The sequence below is a fragment of the Bombina bombina genome, chromosome 9 (assembly GCF_027579735.1).
Source record: "Bombina bombina isolate aBomBom1 chromosome 9, aBomBom1.pri, whole genome shotgun sequence".
In the NCBI taxonomy this organism is placed as follows: Eukaryota; Metazoa; Chordata; class Amphibia; order Anura; family Bombinatoridae; genus Bombina; species Bombina bombina.
This window is the reverse complement of record NC_069507.1, coordinates 13,989,321-14,006,551: the sequence shown is the minus strand read 5'-3', so window position 1 is coordinate 14,006,551 and position 17,231 is coordinate 13,989,321. Positions and strand designations below refer to the sequence as shown.

Here is a 17,231-nt window from a genome sequence, read left to right as displayed (position 1 = left end):
CAGATACAGGGGTTTGTACTGAATAATGATGTGGTTATATGGCTGGGAGAGGGGCTGCAGACTCAGGGATCTGTTCTAAGTCAAGATGTGGTTATGTGGCTGACAGAACGGTGGCAGATCTAGGGGTGTCATTTGAGGTATGTTATGATTATGAAGCTCACAGTGCAGCTGCAAATCCAGACATCTAAAAGGGTCTGAAGATCAAGGAGTCTGATATAAATCATGTTGTCATTATGGGCTGACCGAGGAGCTGCAGGATTAGGGATCTGATCTGAGTCAAATTGTGGTTATGTGGCAGACAGAAGGGCTGGAGAAAAAAAAAAAGTTTTACTATTACCCAGACATTATATCAAATTGCCTCTCACATTAGAGAAATAACATTGGAAACACATTGTGCAGTTTTATTGAACTGGATTAAATCGGATGTGACATGATTACTGATTTATCATATACTGAGGTTGTTCATTGCTTGGAAAGGAAGAGATATGGCCAGAAGCCTCACATGATGCCAGCACGGAGAATGCACCATTATCCCACCATAGCGTATGAGTCACAGGGCTGTGTGCTGGCTGGATTCTGCATCACAGTGAACTTGCATGTCTCCTTGTTAAACACAGCTTTACATTTCTTCTTGTCGTAGACTGGTCTAAATGTCCTGTAATAAATATCAGATGATAAGCACAATGTGTATGTACTCTGCGCTCAATGTCATCACATAACTGTTTAATATCATATAATGCATTATTGGGGTGTACGTACATATGCTACAGACGAATGCTGTTTAACCCAATCAAAGATGTGCAAAAACATTATTTGTATCTCAGGTGAGATATTTTATAATTATGAGGTTTACAGAGGGGCTGCAGAAGTAGGGGGTATAATCTAAATTATGTTAGTATTATTATAAGGGTAACAGAGGGGCTGCACATCTAGGGGTGTAATCTGAGTTACGATATTATTATTATGAGGGTAACAGAGGGGCTGCAGATGTAGGGGTATAATCTGAGTTACAATATTATTATTATGAGGGTAACAGAGGGGCTGCAGATGTAGGGGCATAATCTGAGTTATGTTATTATTATTTTAAGGGTAACAGAGGGGCTGCAGATGTAGGGTTATAATCTGAGTTATATTATTATAAAGGTAACAGAGGGGCTGCAGATGTAGGGGTATAATTTGAGTTATGTTATTATTATTATGAGGTAACAGAGGGGCTACAGATGTAGGGTATAATCGGAGTTATGTTATTATTACGAGGGTAACAGAGGGGCTGCAGATGTAGGGGTATAATCTGAGTTATGTTATTATTATTATTATGAGGTAACAGAGGGGCTGCAGATGTAGGGGTATAATCTGAGTTATGATATTATTATGATGGTGACAGAGGGGCTGCAGGTCTAGAGGTATAATCTGAGTTATGTTATTATTATTATAAGGGTGACAGAGGGGGCTGCAGAGCTAGGGGTATAATCTGAGTTGTGATATTATTATTATGAGGTAACAGAGGGGCTGGAGACGTAGGGGTGTAATCTGAGTTATGTTATTATTATTATTATGAGGGTAACAGAGGGGCTGCAGATGTAGGGGTATAATCTGAGTTATGATATTATTATTATGAGGGTAACAGAGGGGCTGCAGATGTATGGTATAATCTGAGTTATGTTATTATTATGAGGGTGCAGAGGGGCTGTAGATGTAGGGGTATAATCTGAATTATGTTATTATTATGAGGGTGACAGAGGGGCTGTAGATGTAGGGGTATAATCTGAATTATGTTATTATTATGAGGGTGACAGAGGAGCTGTAGATGTATGGGGTATAATCTGAGTTATGTTATTATTATTATGAGGGTGACAGAGGGGCTGCAGATGTAGGGGTATAATCTGAATTATGTTATTATTATGAGGGTGACAGAGGGGCTGTAGATGTAGGGGTATAATCTGAATTATGTTATTATTATGAGGGTATAGAGGGGCTGTAGATGTAGGGGTATAATCTGAATTATGTTATTATTATTATTATTATTATTATGAGGGTGCAGAGGGGCTGCAGATGTAGGGGTATAATTTGAGTTATGTTATTATTATTATGAGGGTAACAGAGGGGCTGCAGATGTAGGGGTATAATCTGAGTTATGTTATTATTATTATGAGGGTAACAGAGGGGCTGTAGATGTAGGGGTATAATCTGAGTTATGTTATTATTATTATGAGGGTGCAGAGGGGCTGTAGATGTAGGGGTATAATCTGAGTTATGTTATTATTATTATGAGGGTGCAGAGGGGCTGTAGATGTAGGGGCATAATCTGAATTATGTTATTATTATGAGGGTGACAGAGGGGCTGCAGGTCTAGGGGTATAATCTGAATTATGTTATTATTATGAGGGTAACAGAGGGGCTGTAGATGTAGGGGTATAATCTGAGTTATGTTATTATTATGAGGGTGCAGAGGGGCTGTAGATGTAGGGGTATAATCTGAGTTATGTTATTATTATGAGGGTGCAGAGGGGCTGTAGATGTAGGGGTATAATCTGAGTTATGATATTATTATTATGAGGGTAACAGAGGGGCTGCAGATGTAGGGGTATAATCTGAGTTATGTTATTATTATTATTATGAGGGTAACAGAGGGGCAGCAGATGTAGGGGTATAATCTGAGTTATGTTATTATTATTATGAGGGTAACAGAGGGGCTGCAGATGTAGGGGCATAATCTGAATTATGTTATTATTATGAGGGTGACAGAGGGGCTGCAGGTCTAGGGGTATAATCTGAATTATGTTATTATTATGAGGGTAACAGAGGGGCTGCAGATGTAGGGGTATAATCTGAGTTATGTTATTATTATTATTATGAGGGTAACAGAGGGGCAGCAGATGTAGGGGTATAATCTGAGTTATGTTATTATTATTATGAGGGTGCAGAGGGGCTGTAGATGTAGGGGCATAATCTGAATTATGTTATTATTATGAGGGTGACAGAGGGGCTGCAGGTCTAGGGGTATAATCTGAATTATGTTATTATTATGAGGGTAACAGAGGGGCTGTAGATGTAGGGGTATAATCTGAGTTATGTTATTATTATGAGGGTGCAGAGGGGCTGTAGATGTAGGGGTATAATCTGAGTTATGTTATTATTATGAGGGTGCAGAGGGGCTGTAGATGTAGGGGTATAATCTGAGTTATGATATTATTATTATGAGGGTAACAGAGGGGCTGCAGATGTAGGGGTATAATCTGAGTTATGTTATTATTATTATTATGAGGGCAACAGAGGGGCAGCAGATGTAGGGGTATAATCTGAGTTATGTTATTATTATGAGGGTGCAGAGGGGCTGTAGATGTAGGGGTATAATCTGAGTTATGTTATTATTATGAGGGTGCAGAGGGGCTGTAGATGTAGGGGTATAATCTGAGTTATGATATTATTATTATGAGGGTAACAGAGGGGCTGCAGATGTAGGGGTATAATCTGAGTTATGTTATTATTATTATGAGGGTAACAGAGGGGCTGTAGATGTAGGGGTATAATCTGAGTTATGTTATTATTATTATGAGGGTGCAGAGGGGCTGTAGATGTAGGGGTATAATCTGAGTTATGTTATTATTATTATGAGGGTGCAGAGGGGCTGTAGATGTAGGGGCATAATCTGAATTATGTTATTATTATGAGGGTGACAGAGGGGCTGCAGGTCTAGGGGTATAATCTGAATTATGTTATTATTATGAGGGTAACAGAGGGGCTGTAGATGTAGGGGTATAATCTGAGTTATGTTATTATTATGAGGGTGCAGAGGGGCTGTAGATGTAGGGGTATAATCTGAATTATGTTATTATTATGAGGGTGCAGAGGGGCTGTAGATGTAGGGGTATAATCTGAGTTATGATATTATTATTATGAGGGTAACAGAGGGGCTGCAGATGTAGGGGTATAATCTGAGTTATGTTATTATTATTATTATGAGGGTAACAGAGGGGCAGCAGATGTAGGGGTATAATCTGAGTTATGTTATTATTATTATGAGGGTAACAGAGGGGCTGCAGATGTAAGGGTATAATCTGAGTTATGATATTATTATTATGAGGGTAACAGAGGGGCTGCAGATGTAGGGGTATAATTTGAGTTATGATATTATTATTATGAGGGTAACAGAGGGGCTGCAGATGTATGGTATAATCTGAGTTATGTTATTATTATGAGAGTGCAGAGGGGCTGTAGATGTAGGGGTATAATCTGAATTATGTTATTATTATGAGGGTGACAGAGGGGCTGTAGATGTAGGGGTATAATCTGAATTATGTTATTATTATGAGGGTGACAGAGGAGCTGTAGATGTATGGGGTATAATCTGAGTTATGTTATTATTATTATGAGGGTGACAGAGGGGCTGCAGATGTAGGGGTATAATCTGAATTATGTTATTATTATGAGGGTGACAGAGGGGCTGTAGATGTAGGGGTATAATCTGAATTATGTTATTATTATGAGGGTATAGAGGGGCTGTAGATGTAGGGGTATAATCTGAATTATGTTATTATTATTATTATTATTATTATGAGGGTGCAGAGGGGCTGCAGATGTAGGGGTATAATTTGAGTTATGTTATTATTATTATGAGGGTAACAGAGGGGCTGCAGATGTAGGGGTATAATCTGAGTTATGTTATTATTATTATGAGGGTAACAGAGGGGCTGTAGATGTAGGGGTATAATCTGAGTTATGTTATTATTATTATGAGGGTGCAGAGGGGCTGTAGATGTAGGGGTTTAATCTGAGTTATGTTATTATTATTATGAGGGTGCAGAGGGGCTGTAGATGTAGGGGCATAATCTGAATTATGTTATTATTATGAGGGTGACAGAGGGGCTGCAGGTCTAGGGGTATAATCTGAATTATGTTATTATTATGAGGGTAACAGAGGGGCTGTAGATGTAGGGGTATAATCTGAGTTATGTTATTATTATGAGGGTGCAGAGGGGCTGTAGATGTAGGGGTATAATCTGAGTTATGTTATTATTATGAGGGAGTAGAGGGGCTGTAGATGTAGGGGTATAATCTGAGTTATGTTATTATTATGAGGGTGTAGAGGGGCTGTAGATATAGGGGTATAATCTGAATTATGTTATTATTATGAGGGTGACAGAGGGGCTGTAGATGTAGGGTATAATCTGAATTATGTTATTATTATGAGGGTGACAGAGGGGCTGCAGATGTAGGGGTATAATCTGAATTATGTTATTATTATGAGGGTGACAGAGGGGCTGCAGATGTAGGGGTATAATCTGAATTATGTTATTATTATGAGGGTGACAGAGGGGCTGCAGATGTAGGGGTATAATCTGAATTATGTTATTATTATGAGGGTGTAGAGGGGCTGTAGATGTAGGGGTATAATCTGAATTATGTTATTATTATTATGAGGGTGACAGAGGGGCTGTAGATGTAGGGGTATAATCTGAATTATGTTATTATTATGAGCTGACAGAGGGGCTGTAGATGTAGGGGTATAATCTGAGTTATGTTATTATTATTATTATTATGATGATGATGATGATGTTGACAGACAGGCTGCATATCCAAGGGTATAATCTGAGTTATTTTATGACTATGAGGTTTACAGAGGGGCTGCAGATCCAGGGGTATAATATGAGTCATTTAAAGATTAAGTTTACAGAGGGGCTGCAGATCCAGGGGTCTGTGTGCCTTTAGGGCCAGGGGTCTGATCTGAGTCATGTTCTGATTATGTGGATGCCAAAGGGGCTGAAGATCATGGAGTCTGATCTGAATCATGTTGCCATTATGTGGCTGACAAAGGGGCTGCGGATACAGCGGTCTGATCTGCGTAATGCTGTGGCTATGGGGCGGCAGATTAGGGGTTAATAAGTGTAAGGTTAGGGGTGTTTAGACTCGGGGTTCATGTTAGGGTGTTAGGTGTAGACTTAGAGAGTGTTTCCCCATAGGAAACAATGGGGCTGCGTTAGGAGCTGAACGCTGCTTTTTTGCAGGTGTTAGGTTTTTTTTCAGCCAGCTCAGCCCCATTGTTTCCTATGGGGATATCGTGCACAAGCACGTTTTTCCAGCTTACCGCTACCATAAGCAACGCTGGTATTGAGAGTAGAAGTGGAGCTAAATTATGCCCAATGCTCACTTTTCTGAGGCTAACGCAGCCATTCAAAAAACTCGTAATACCAGCGTTGTCTTAAGGGAGCGCTGGAAAAAAAAGGAGCGTTAGAGCCGCAGGTTTTTACCGACAAAACTCTAAATCTAGCGGTAAGATTCTACCCTGACCCTGCAGAATATTTATCAGTCTCATAGCCATAGCATAACTTAATGAATCTGTAGCCCCTCTCTCAGACACATAACCTCATCACGACTCAGATCAAATCCTCTGCCCTGCAGCTCCTTTGTTAGTTACATAACCATAACATGATTATGTTAAGACCCCTTGATTTGCAGGCTCTTTGTCAGCCACATAATGTCAATATAATTCAGATCAGAGTCCATTATCTTTAACCCTTTAATAAGCCACACAACCACAACATGACTCAGATCAGCTCCCTCATGCTGCAGGTTTTTTTGTCAGCCACTTAACCACAGCATTACGCAGGTCAGATCCCTGATGCTGCAGATTCTTTGTCAGCCCCATAACCACAACATGACTCAGATCAGATCCCTATCTATATATATATATCTATCTAGCTATCTATCTTTCTATCTATCTATTGAGTACTTATAGAGCACAAACTAATCCCCCGTGAGGGTCTCAAGGCGCTAAGGGAAGCGGATAGGAGGAGGGAGGGAGGGGATGGGCGTTCAGTCGAAGAGCCAGGTTTTGAGGTCTTTTCTGAACTTTGTAAGTGTGCAGTTGCAGAAGAGGTCCTCCATCCTGTTGAAGTCTTCATCCAAGCGGGGCAGAAGAGGTCTTCCATCTGATTGAAGTCTTCATCCAAGCGGCATCTTCTATCTTCATCCATCCGGAGCGGAGCGGCAGCATCCCGATCAGCCACTAGAATGCAAGGTCAATCCGATTGGCTGATTGGATCAGACAATCGGATTGAACTTCAATCTGATTGGCTGATTGAATCAGCCAATCAGAATTTTCCTACCTTAATTCCGATTGGCTGATAGAATCCTATCAGCCAATCGGAATTCGAGGGACGCCATCTTGGATGACGTCATTTAAAGGAACCGTCATTCTTTGGGAAGTCGTCGGCCAGGATGGATGTTCCGCGTCGGAGGTCTTCAGGATGCTGCCGCTCCGCTCCGGATGGATGAAGATAGAAGATGCCGCTTGGATGAAGACTTCAATCAGATGGAAGACCTCTTCTGCCCCGCTTGGATGAAGACTTCAACCGGATGGAGGACCTCTTCTGCCCCGCTTGGATTAAGAATTTGGCTCGGCTGAGTGAAGACAACTCAAGGTAGGAAGATCTTCAGGGAGTTAGTGTTAGGTTTTTTTTAAGGGGGGTTTGGGTGGGTTTTAGAGTAGGGGTATGTTATGTTGGGGGGTATTGTATTTTTATTTACAGGTAAAAGAGCTGATTACTTTGGGGCAATGCCCCGCAAAAAGCCCTTTTAAGGGCTGGTAAAAGAGCTGACCCTAATTTAGGATAGGGTAGGGCATTTTATTATTTTGGGGGGCTTTTTTATTTCATTAGGGGGCTTAGATTAGGTGTAATTAGTTTAAACTTCTTGTAATTTTTTTTTATTTTCTGTAATTTAGTGGGGGGGTTTGTATTATAGATTAGTTTATTTAATTGTATTTTAGTTTAGATAATTGTAGGCAATTTATTTAATTAATTTATTGATAGTGTAGTGTTAGGTGTATTTGTAACTTAGGTTAGGATTTATTTTACTGGTAATTTTGTAAATTTTTAACTAGGTAGCTATTAAATAGTTATTAACTATTTAATAGCTATTGTACCTAGTTAAAATAAATACAATGTTGCCTGTAAAATAAATATAAATCCTAAAATAGCTACAATGTAACTATTAGTTATAGTGTAGCTATATTAGGGTTTATTTTATAGGTAAGTATTTAGTTTTAAGTAGGAATAATTTATTTAATGATAGTAAATGTAGTTCGTTTTATTTAAATTATATTTAAGTTAGGGGGGTGTTAGGGTTAGACTTAGGTTTAGGGGTTAATAACTTTATTATAGTAGCGGCGACGTTGGGGGCAGGAGATTAGGGGTTAATAATTGTAGGTAGGTGGCAGCGATGTTAGGGAGGGCAGATTAGGGGTTAATAAAATTTATTATAGTGTTTGTGAGGCGGGAGTGCGGCGGTTTAAGGGTTAATACATTTATTATAGTGGCGCAATGTCCGGTCGGCAGATTAGGGGTTAATAAGTGTAGGTAGGTGGCGGCAATGTTGGGGGGGCAGATTAAATATATAATAAATATAATATAGGTGTCGGCGATGTTAGGGGCAGCAGATTAGGGGCTCACAGGGATAATGTAGATGGCGGCGATGTCCGGTCGGAAGATTAGGGGTTAAAAATTGTTATTATAGGGTTTGCGATGTGGGGGGGCCTTGGTTTAGGGGTTCATAGGTAGTTTATGGGTGTTAGTGTACTTTATAGCACAGTAGTTAAGAGCTTTATGTTCCGGCGTTAGCCCATAAAACTCTTAACTACTGACTTTTTTAGGCAGTAGGAGTCTTGGAGGTAGAGACTGTACCGCTCACTTCTTCAAAGACTCGTAATACCGGCGTTAGGCAAATCCCATAGAAAAGATAGGATACGCAATTGACGTAAGGGGACGTAAGGGGAGCCAAAAGTCGCGGAAGAAAAGTGAGCGGTACACCTGTACCTGCCTGACTCGTAATACCAGTGAGCGTTAAAAAGCTGCGTTAGGACACTGCTTTTTAAGGCTAACGCAGAACTCTAAATCTAGGTGTTAGTCTTGTTATGGTTATGAGGTTGACAAAGATGCTGCAGAGTTGGGGTATAATCTTAGTCATGTTGTGGTTATGATGCTGACAAAATGCTGCAGGGTTGGGGTATAATCTTAGTCATGTTATGGTTATGAGGCTGACAAAGATGCTGCAGGGTTGGGTATAATCTTAGTCATGTTATGGTTATGAGGCTGACAAAATGCTGCAGGGTTGGGGTATAATCTTAGTCATGTTATGGTTATGAGGCTGACAAAATGCTGCAGGGTCAGGTATAATCTTAGTCATGTTATGGTTATGAGGCTGACAAAGATGCTGCGGGGTCGGGTATAATCTTAGTCATGTTATGGTTATGAGGCTGACAAAGATGCTGCGGGGTCGGGTATAATCTTAGTCATGTTATGGTTATGAGGCTGACAAATAATGCTGCAGGGTCGGGTATAATCTTAGTCATGTTATGGTTATGAGGCTGACAAATAATGCTGCAGGGTCGGGTATAATCTTAGTCATGTTATGGTTATGAGGCTGGCAAAGATGCTGCAGGGTCGGGTATAATCTTAGTCATGTTATGGTTATGGGGCTGACAAATAATGCTGCAGGGTCGGGTATAATCTTAGTCATGTTATGGTTATGAGGCTGACAAATAATGCTGCAGGGTCGGGTATAATCTTAGTCATGTTATGGTTATGAGGCTGGCAAAGATGCTGCAGGGTCGGGTATAATCTTAGTCATGTTATGGTTATGAGGCTGACAAAGATGCTGCAGGGTCGGGTATAATCTTAGTCATGTTATGGTTATGAGGCTGACAAAGATGCTGCAGGGTCGGGTATAATCTTAGTCATGTTATGGTTATGAGGCTGACAAAGATGCTGCAGGGTCGGGTATAATCTTAGTCATGTTATGGTTATGAGGCTGACAAATAATGCTGCAGGGTCGGGGTATACTCTTAGTCATGTTATGGTTATGAGGCTGACAAAATGCTGCAAGGTTGGGGTATAATCTTAGTCATGTTATGGTTATGAGGCTGACAAAATGCTGCAGGGTTGGGGTATAATCTTAGTCATGTTATGGTTATGTTGCTGACAGAGGCACTGCAGGAAAATAAATTATTCTAAAAAAAATTACCCAGACATTATATCAAATTGTCTCTCTCATATGCAAATATAATTGAAAACACATTGTGCAGTTTATTGAACTGTATTTAAACTGATGAATATGTGACATGAATACTGATTATCAGACAACAGTTTTGTTTACAGAACATGGAGGGAATCTATAAATAAGGAGGTTGTTTTACATGGAGGCGGTATATGAATCAGGGAGATGAGCGTGCACAAGTGAGCTATGAGGTGATTACAGACACTCACTACTTGTAAAGTAAAAAATATTTGTAATGAAAAACTTACAGGGAGCAGCATTTTATGGAACCATCAGAGTAACAAGAACAGGATAAGCAGTTCTCAGTTCGCCAGGAACTACCAAACAAATGCAGCTCTCCCTCATAAGCACACCCTGCAAATAAAGTAACCGCTAGTTATATCACACTCCCAGAATGTTTATAAATACCCCATGCTTGTCATTAGTATAGGCGATAACTCCTGGTCACCCCCCCCCATAACCAGACCCTTATTCATGCCAGTAGATTGTTTATGAATACCACATGCTTGTCATTAGTATAGGTGATAAGTCCTGGTCACTCCCCCATAACCAGTCCCTTATTCATGTCAGTAGAGTGTTTATAAATACCACATGATTGTCATTAGTATAGGTGATAGGTCCTGGTCACCCCCCCCCCCATAACCAGACCCTTATTCATGCCAGTAGAGTGTTTATGAATACCACATGCTTGTCATTAGTATAGGTGATAAAGCCTGGTCACTCCCCCATAACCAGACCCTTATTCATGCCAGTAGAGTGTTAGTGAATACCACATGCTTCTCATTAGTATAGGTGATAAGTCCTGGTCACTCCCCCATAACCAGACCCTTATTCATGTCAGTAGAGTGTTTATAAATACCACATGCTTGTCATTAGTATAGGTGATAGGTCCTGGTCACTCCCCCCCCCCCATAACCAGATCCTTATTCATGCCAGTAGAGTGTTTATGAATACCACATGCTTGTCATTAGTATAGGTGATAAGTCCTGGTCACTTCCCCATAACCAGACCCTTATTCATGCCAGTAGAGTGTTTATAAATACCACATGCTTGTCATTAGTATAGGTGATAAGTCCTGGTCACTCCCCCATAACCAGACCCTTATTCATGTCAGTAGAGTGTTAGTGAATACCACATGCTTCTCATTAGTATATGTGATAAGTCCTGGTCACTCCCCTATAACCAGCCCCTTATTCATGTCGAGCTATGCACTATCAATAAGACTCTCAGAAGGGAGCTATGCACGATCAATAAGACTCTCAGAAGGCGAGCTATGCACGATCAATAAAACTCTCAGAAGGCGAGCTATGCACAATCAATAAGACTCTTAGAAGGCTAACTATACACTATAAATAAGACTCTCAGAAGGCGAGCTATACACTATCCATAAGACTCTCAGAAGGTGAGCTATGCACGATAAATAAAACTCTCAGAAGGCAAGGCTATGCACTATCAATAAGACTCTCAGAAGGCGAGCTATGCACAATCAATAAGACTCTCAGAAGGCGAGCTATGCACAATCAATAAGACTCTCAGAAGGCTTACTATTCACGATCAATAAGACTCTCAGAGGGCGAGCTATGCACAATCAATAAGACTCTCAGAAGGCTTACTATTCACGATCAATAAGACTCTCAGAGGGCGAGCTATGCACAATCAATAAGACTCTCAGAAGGCTAACTATTCACGATCAATAAGACTCTCAGAGGGCGAGCTATGCACAATCAATAAAAAAATCTCAGAAGGCGAGCAATGCATGATCAATAAAACTCTCAGAAGGCGAGCTATGCACGATCAATAAAACTCTCAGAAGGCGAGCTATGCACGATCAATAAAATTCTCAGAAGGCGAGCTATGCACGATCAATAAAATTCTCAGAAGGCGAGCTATGCGCTATCAATAAGATTCTCAGAAGGCGAGCTATGCACTATCAATAAGATTCTCAGAAGGTGAGCTATGCACGATCAATAAAACTCTCAGAAGGTGAGCTATGCAAGATCAATAAAACTCTCAGAAGGCGAGCTATGCACAATCAATAAAACTCTCAGAAGGGAGCTATGCACGATCAATAAAACTCTCAGAAGGCGAGCTATGCACAATCAATAAAACTCTCAGAAGCCGAGCGATGCACGATCAATAAAACTCTAAGAAGGGGAGCTATGCACGATCAATAAGACTCTCAGAAGGCGAGCTATGCACAATCAATAAAACTCTCAGAAGGCGAGCTATGAACGATCAATAAAACTCTCAGAAGGCGAGCTATGTACAATCAATAAAACTCTCAGAAGGTGAGCTATGCACGATCAATAAAACTCTCAGAAGGTGAGCTATGCACGATCAATAAAACTCTCAGAAGGTGAGTTATGCACGATTAGTAAGACTCTCAGAAGGTGAGTTATGCACAATCAATAAGACTCTCAGAAGGCGAGCTATGCACGATCAATAAAACTCTCAGAAGGTGAGTAATGCACAATCAATAGGACTCTCAGAAGGCGAGCTATGCACTATCAATAAAACTCTCAGAAGGGCGAGCTATGCGCAATCAATAAAACTCTCAGATGGCGAGCTATGCACAATCAATTAAAAAACTCTCAGAAGACGAGCTATGCACGATCAATAAGACTCTCAGAAGGCAAACTATGCACGATCAATAAGACTCTCAGAAGGCGAGCTATGCACGATCAATACAACTCTCAAAAGGCAAGCTATGCACGATCAATAAAACTCTCAGAAGGTGAGCTATGCACAATCAATAAAACAACTCTCAGAACGCGAGCTATGCACTATCAATAAGTCTCTCAGAAGGCGAGCTATGTATGCACTATCAATAAAACTCTCAGAAGACGAGCTATGCACTATCAATAAAACTCTCAGAAGGCGAGCTATGCACTATCAATAAAACTCTCAGAAGGCGAGCTATGCACTATCAATAAAACTCTCAGAAGGCGAGCTATGCACTATCAATAAAACTCTCAGAAGGCAAGCTATGCACAATCAATAAAACTCTCAGAAGGCGAGCTATGTACTATCAATAAGATTATCCAAAGGCGAGCTATGCACGATCAATAAATCTCTCAGAAGGCGAGATATGCACTATCAATAAGATTCTCCGAAGGCGAGCTATGCATGATCAATAAATCTCTCAGAAGGCGAGCTATGCACTATCAATAAGACTCTCAAATGGCGAGCTATGCACAATCAATAAAAAAACTCTCAGAAGGCTAACTATGCATGATCAATAAGACTCTCAGAAGGTGAGCTATGCACGATCAATAAAACTCTCAGAAGGCAAGCTATGCACAATCAATAAAAAACTCTCAGAAGACGAGCTATGCACAATCAATGAAATTCTCAGAAGACGAGCTATGCAAGATCAATAAAACTCTCAAAAGGTGAGCTAGCACGATCAATAAAACTCTCAGAAGACGAGCTATGCAAGATCAATAAAACTCTCAAAAGGCGAGCTATGCATGATCAATAAAACTCTCAGAAGGCGAGCTATGCACAATCAATAAAAATAGTCTCAGAACGCGAGCTATGCACTATCAATAAAACTCTCAGAAGGGAGCTATGCACGATCAATAAGACTCTCAGAAGGCGAGCTATGCACAATCAATAAGACTCTTAGAAGGCTAACTATGCACTATCAATAACATTCTCCGAAGGCGAGCTATGCACTATCAATAAGATTCTCCGAAGGCGAGCTATGCATGATCAATAAATCTCTCAGAAGGCGAGCTATGCACTATCAATAAGACTCTCAAATGGCGATCTATGCACAATCAATAAAAAAACTCTCAGAAGGCTAACTATGCATGATCAATAAGACTCTCAGAAGGTGAGCTATGCACGATCAATAAAACTCTCAGAAGGCGAGCTATGCACAATCAAAAAAAACTCTCAGAAGACGAGCTATGCACAATCAATGAAATTCTCAGAAGACGAGCTATGCAAGATCAATAAAACTCTCAAAAGGTGAGCTATGCACGATCAATAAAACTCTCAGAAGACGAGCTATGCAAGATCAATAAAACTCTCAAAAGGTGAGCTATGCACGATCAATAAAACTCTCAAAAGGCGAGCTATGCACGATCAATAAAACTCTCAAAAGGCGAGCTATGCACGATCAATAAAACTCTTAGAAGGCTAACTATGCACTATCAATAACACTCTTAAGAGGTGAGCTATGCACAATCAATAAAACTCACAGAAGGCGAGCTATGCACTATCAATAAGACTCTCAGAAGGCGAGCTATGCACAATCAATAAAAACTCTCAGAAGGCGAGCTATGCACGATCAATAAAACTCTCAGAAGGCGAGCTATGCACGATCAATAAAACTCTCAGAAGGCGAGCTATGCAGATCAATAAAACTCTCAGAAGGCGACCTATGCGCTATCAATAAGATTCTCATAAGGCGAGCTATGCACGATCAATAAAACTCTCAGAAGGCGACCTATGCGCTATCAATAAGATTCTCATAAGGCGAGCTATGCACGATCAATAAAACTCTCAGACGGCGAGCTATGCACGATCAACAAAACTCTCAGAAGGTAAGCTATGCACAATCAATAAAAGTCTCAGAAGGCGAGCTATGCACGATCAATAAAACTCTCAGAAGGGAGCTATGCATGATCAATAAGACTCTCAGAAGACGAGCTATGCATGATCAATAAGACTCTCAGAAGGCGAGCTATGCATGATCAATAAGACTCTCAGAAGGGGAGCTATGCACGATCAATAAAACTCTCAGAAGGGAGCTATGCATGATCAATAAGACTCTCAGAAGACGAGCTATGCATGATCAATAAGACTCTCAGAAGGCGAGCTATGCATGATCAATAAGACTCTCAGAAGACGAGCTATGCATGATCAATAAGACTCTCAGAAGGCGAGCTATGCATGATCAATAAGACTCTCAGAAGACGAGCTATGCATGATCAATAAGACTCTCAGAAGGCGAGCTATGCATGATCAATAAGACTCTCAGAAGGCGAGCTATGCACAATCAATAAAACTCTCAGAAGGCGAGCTATGCACAATCAATAAAACTCTCAGAAGGGGAGCTATGCACAATCAATAAAAATACTCTCAGAACGCGAGCTATGCACTATCAATAAAACTCTCAGAAGGGAGCTATGCACGATCAATAAGACTCTCAGAAGGCGAGCTATGCACAATCAACAAGACCCTCAGAAGGCGAGCTATGCACGATCAATAAAACTCTCAGAAGGCGAGCTATGCACAATCAATAAAACTCTCAGAAGGTGAGCTATGCACAATCAATAAAACTCTCAGAAGGCGAGCTATGCACGATCAATAAAACTCTCAGAAGGTGAGCTATGCACAATCAATAAGACTCTTAGAAGGCTAACTATGCACTATCAATAAGACTCTCAGAAGGCTAATTTTGCACTATCAATAAGACTCTTAAAAGGTCAGCTATGCACAATCAATAAAACTCTCAGAAGGCAAGGCTATGCGCTATCAATAAAACTCTCAGAAGGGAGCTATGCACTATCAATAAGATTCTCAAAAGCCGAGCTATGCACGATCAATAAATCTCTCAGAAGGGGAGCTATGCATGATCAATAAGACTCTCAGAAGGCGAGCTAGGCACAATCAATAAAACCCAAAGAAGGCGAGCTATGCACAATCAATAAAACTCTCAGACGAGCTATGCACTATCAATAAAACTCTCAGAAGGCGAGCTATGCACAATCAATAAAACTCTCAGAAGGCGAGCTTAGCACAATCAATAAAACTCTCAGGCAAGCTATGCACTATCAATAAAACTCTCAGAAGGCGAGCTTAGCACAATCAATAAAACTCTCAGAAGACGAGCTATGCAAGATCAATAAAACTCTCAAAAGGCAAGCTATGCACGATCAATAAGACTCTCAGAAGACAAGCTATGCACTATCAATAAAACTCTCAGAAGGCGAGCTATGCACGATCAATAAGACTCTCAGAAGACAAGCTATGCACAATCAATAAGATTCTCAGAAGGCGAGCTATGCACGATCAATAAATCTCTCAGAAGGCGAGCTATGCACGATCAATAAATCTCTCAGAAGGGGAGCTATGCATGATCAATAAGACTCTCAGAAGGCGAGCTATGCACAATCAATAAAACCCAAAGAAGGCGAGCTATGCACAATCAATAAAACTCTCAGGCGAGCTATGCACTATCAATAAAACTCTCAGAAGGCGAGCTATGCACAATCAATAAAACTCTCAGAAGACGAGCTATGCAAGATCAATAAAACTCTCAGAAGGCGAGCTATGCACAATCAATAAAACTCTCAGAAGACGAGCTATGCAAGATCAATAAAACTCTCAAAAGGCGAGCTATGCACGATCAATAAAACTCTCAGAAGACGAGCTATGCACAATCAATAAAAAACTCTCAGAAGGCTAGCTATGCACAATCAATAAAACTCCCAGAAGGCGAGCTATGCACAATCAATAAAACTCTCAGGTGAGCTATGCACTATCAATAAGACTCTCAGAAGGCGAGCTATGCAATATCAATAAAACTCTCAGAAGACGAGCTATGCACGATCAATAAAACTCTCAGAAGGTGAGCTATGCACAATCAATAAGACAACTCCCAGATTGCGAGCTATGCACTATCAATAAGACTCTCAGAAGGCAAGCTATGCACAATCAATAAAACTCTCAGAAGGAGAGCTATGCACGATCAATAAGACTCTCAAATGGCGAGCTATGCACAATCAATAAAAAAACTCTCAGAAGGCTAACTATGCATGATCAATAAGACTCTCAGAAGGTGAGCTATGCACGATCAATAAAACTCTCAGAAGGCGAGCTATGCACAATCAAAAAAAACTCTCAGAAGACGAGCTATGCACAATCAATGAAATTCTCAGAAGACGAGCTATGCAAGATCAATAAAACTCTCAAAAGGTGAGCTATGCACGATCAATAAAACTCTCAGAAGACGAGCTATGCAAGATCAATAAAACTCTCAAAAGGTGAGCTATGCACGATCAATAAAACTCTCAAAAGGCGAGCTATGCACGATCAATAAAACTCTCAAAAGGCGAGCTATGCACGATCAATAAAACTCTTAGAAGGCTAACTATGCACTATCAATAACACTCTTAAGAGGTGAGCTATGCACAATCAATAAAACTCACAGAAGGCGAGCTATG

The 17,231-nt window shown here is 40.5% G+C and overlaps 1 protein-coding gene across 1 annotated transcript in view; it reads right to left on the bottom strand.

Moving 5' to 3' along the window:
* Nucleotides 1–387: 387 nt before the first annotated feature.
* The window catches only part of LOC128639459 (beta-microseminoprotein), a 32,957-nt gene continuing 16,113 nt past the window's right edge, over nt 388–17,231 (bottom strand). Inside the window, exons 3-4 of the mRNA XM_053691601.1 lie at nt 10,302–10,407; nt 388–655 (exon numbers count right to left, since the gene is read on the bottom strand). Coding sequence (XP_053547576.1) covers nt 529–655; nt 10,302–10,407 — 233 coding nt within the window. The 3' untranslated portion in view covers nt 388–528. The remainder of the gene's footprint in view (nt 656–10,301; nt 10,408–17,231) is intronic.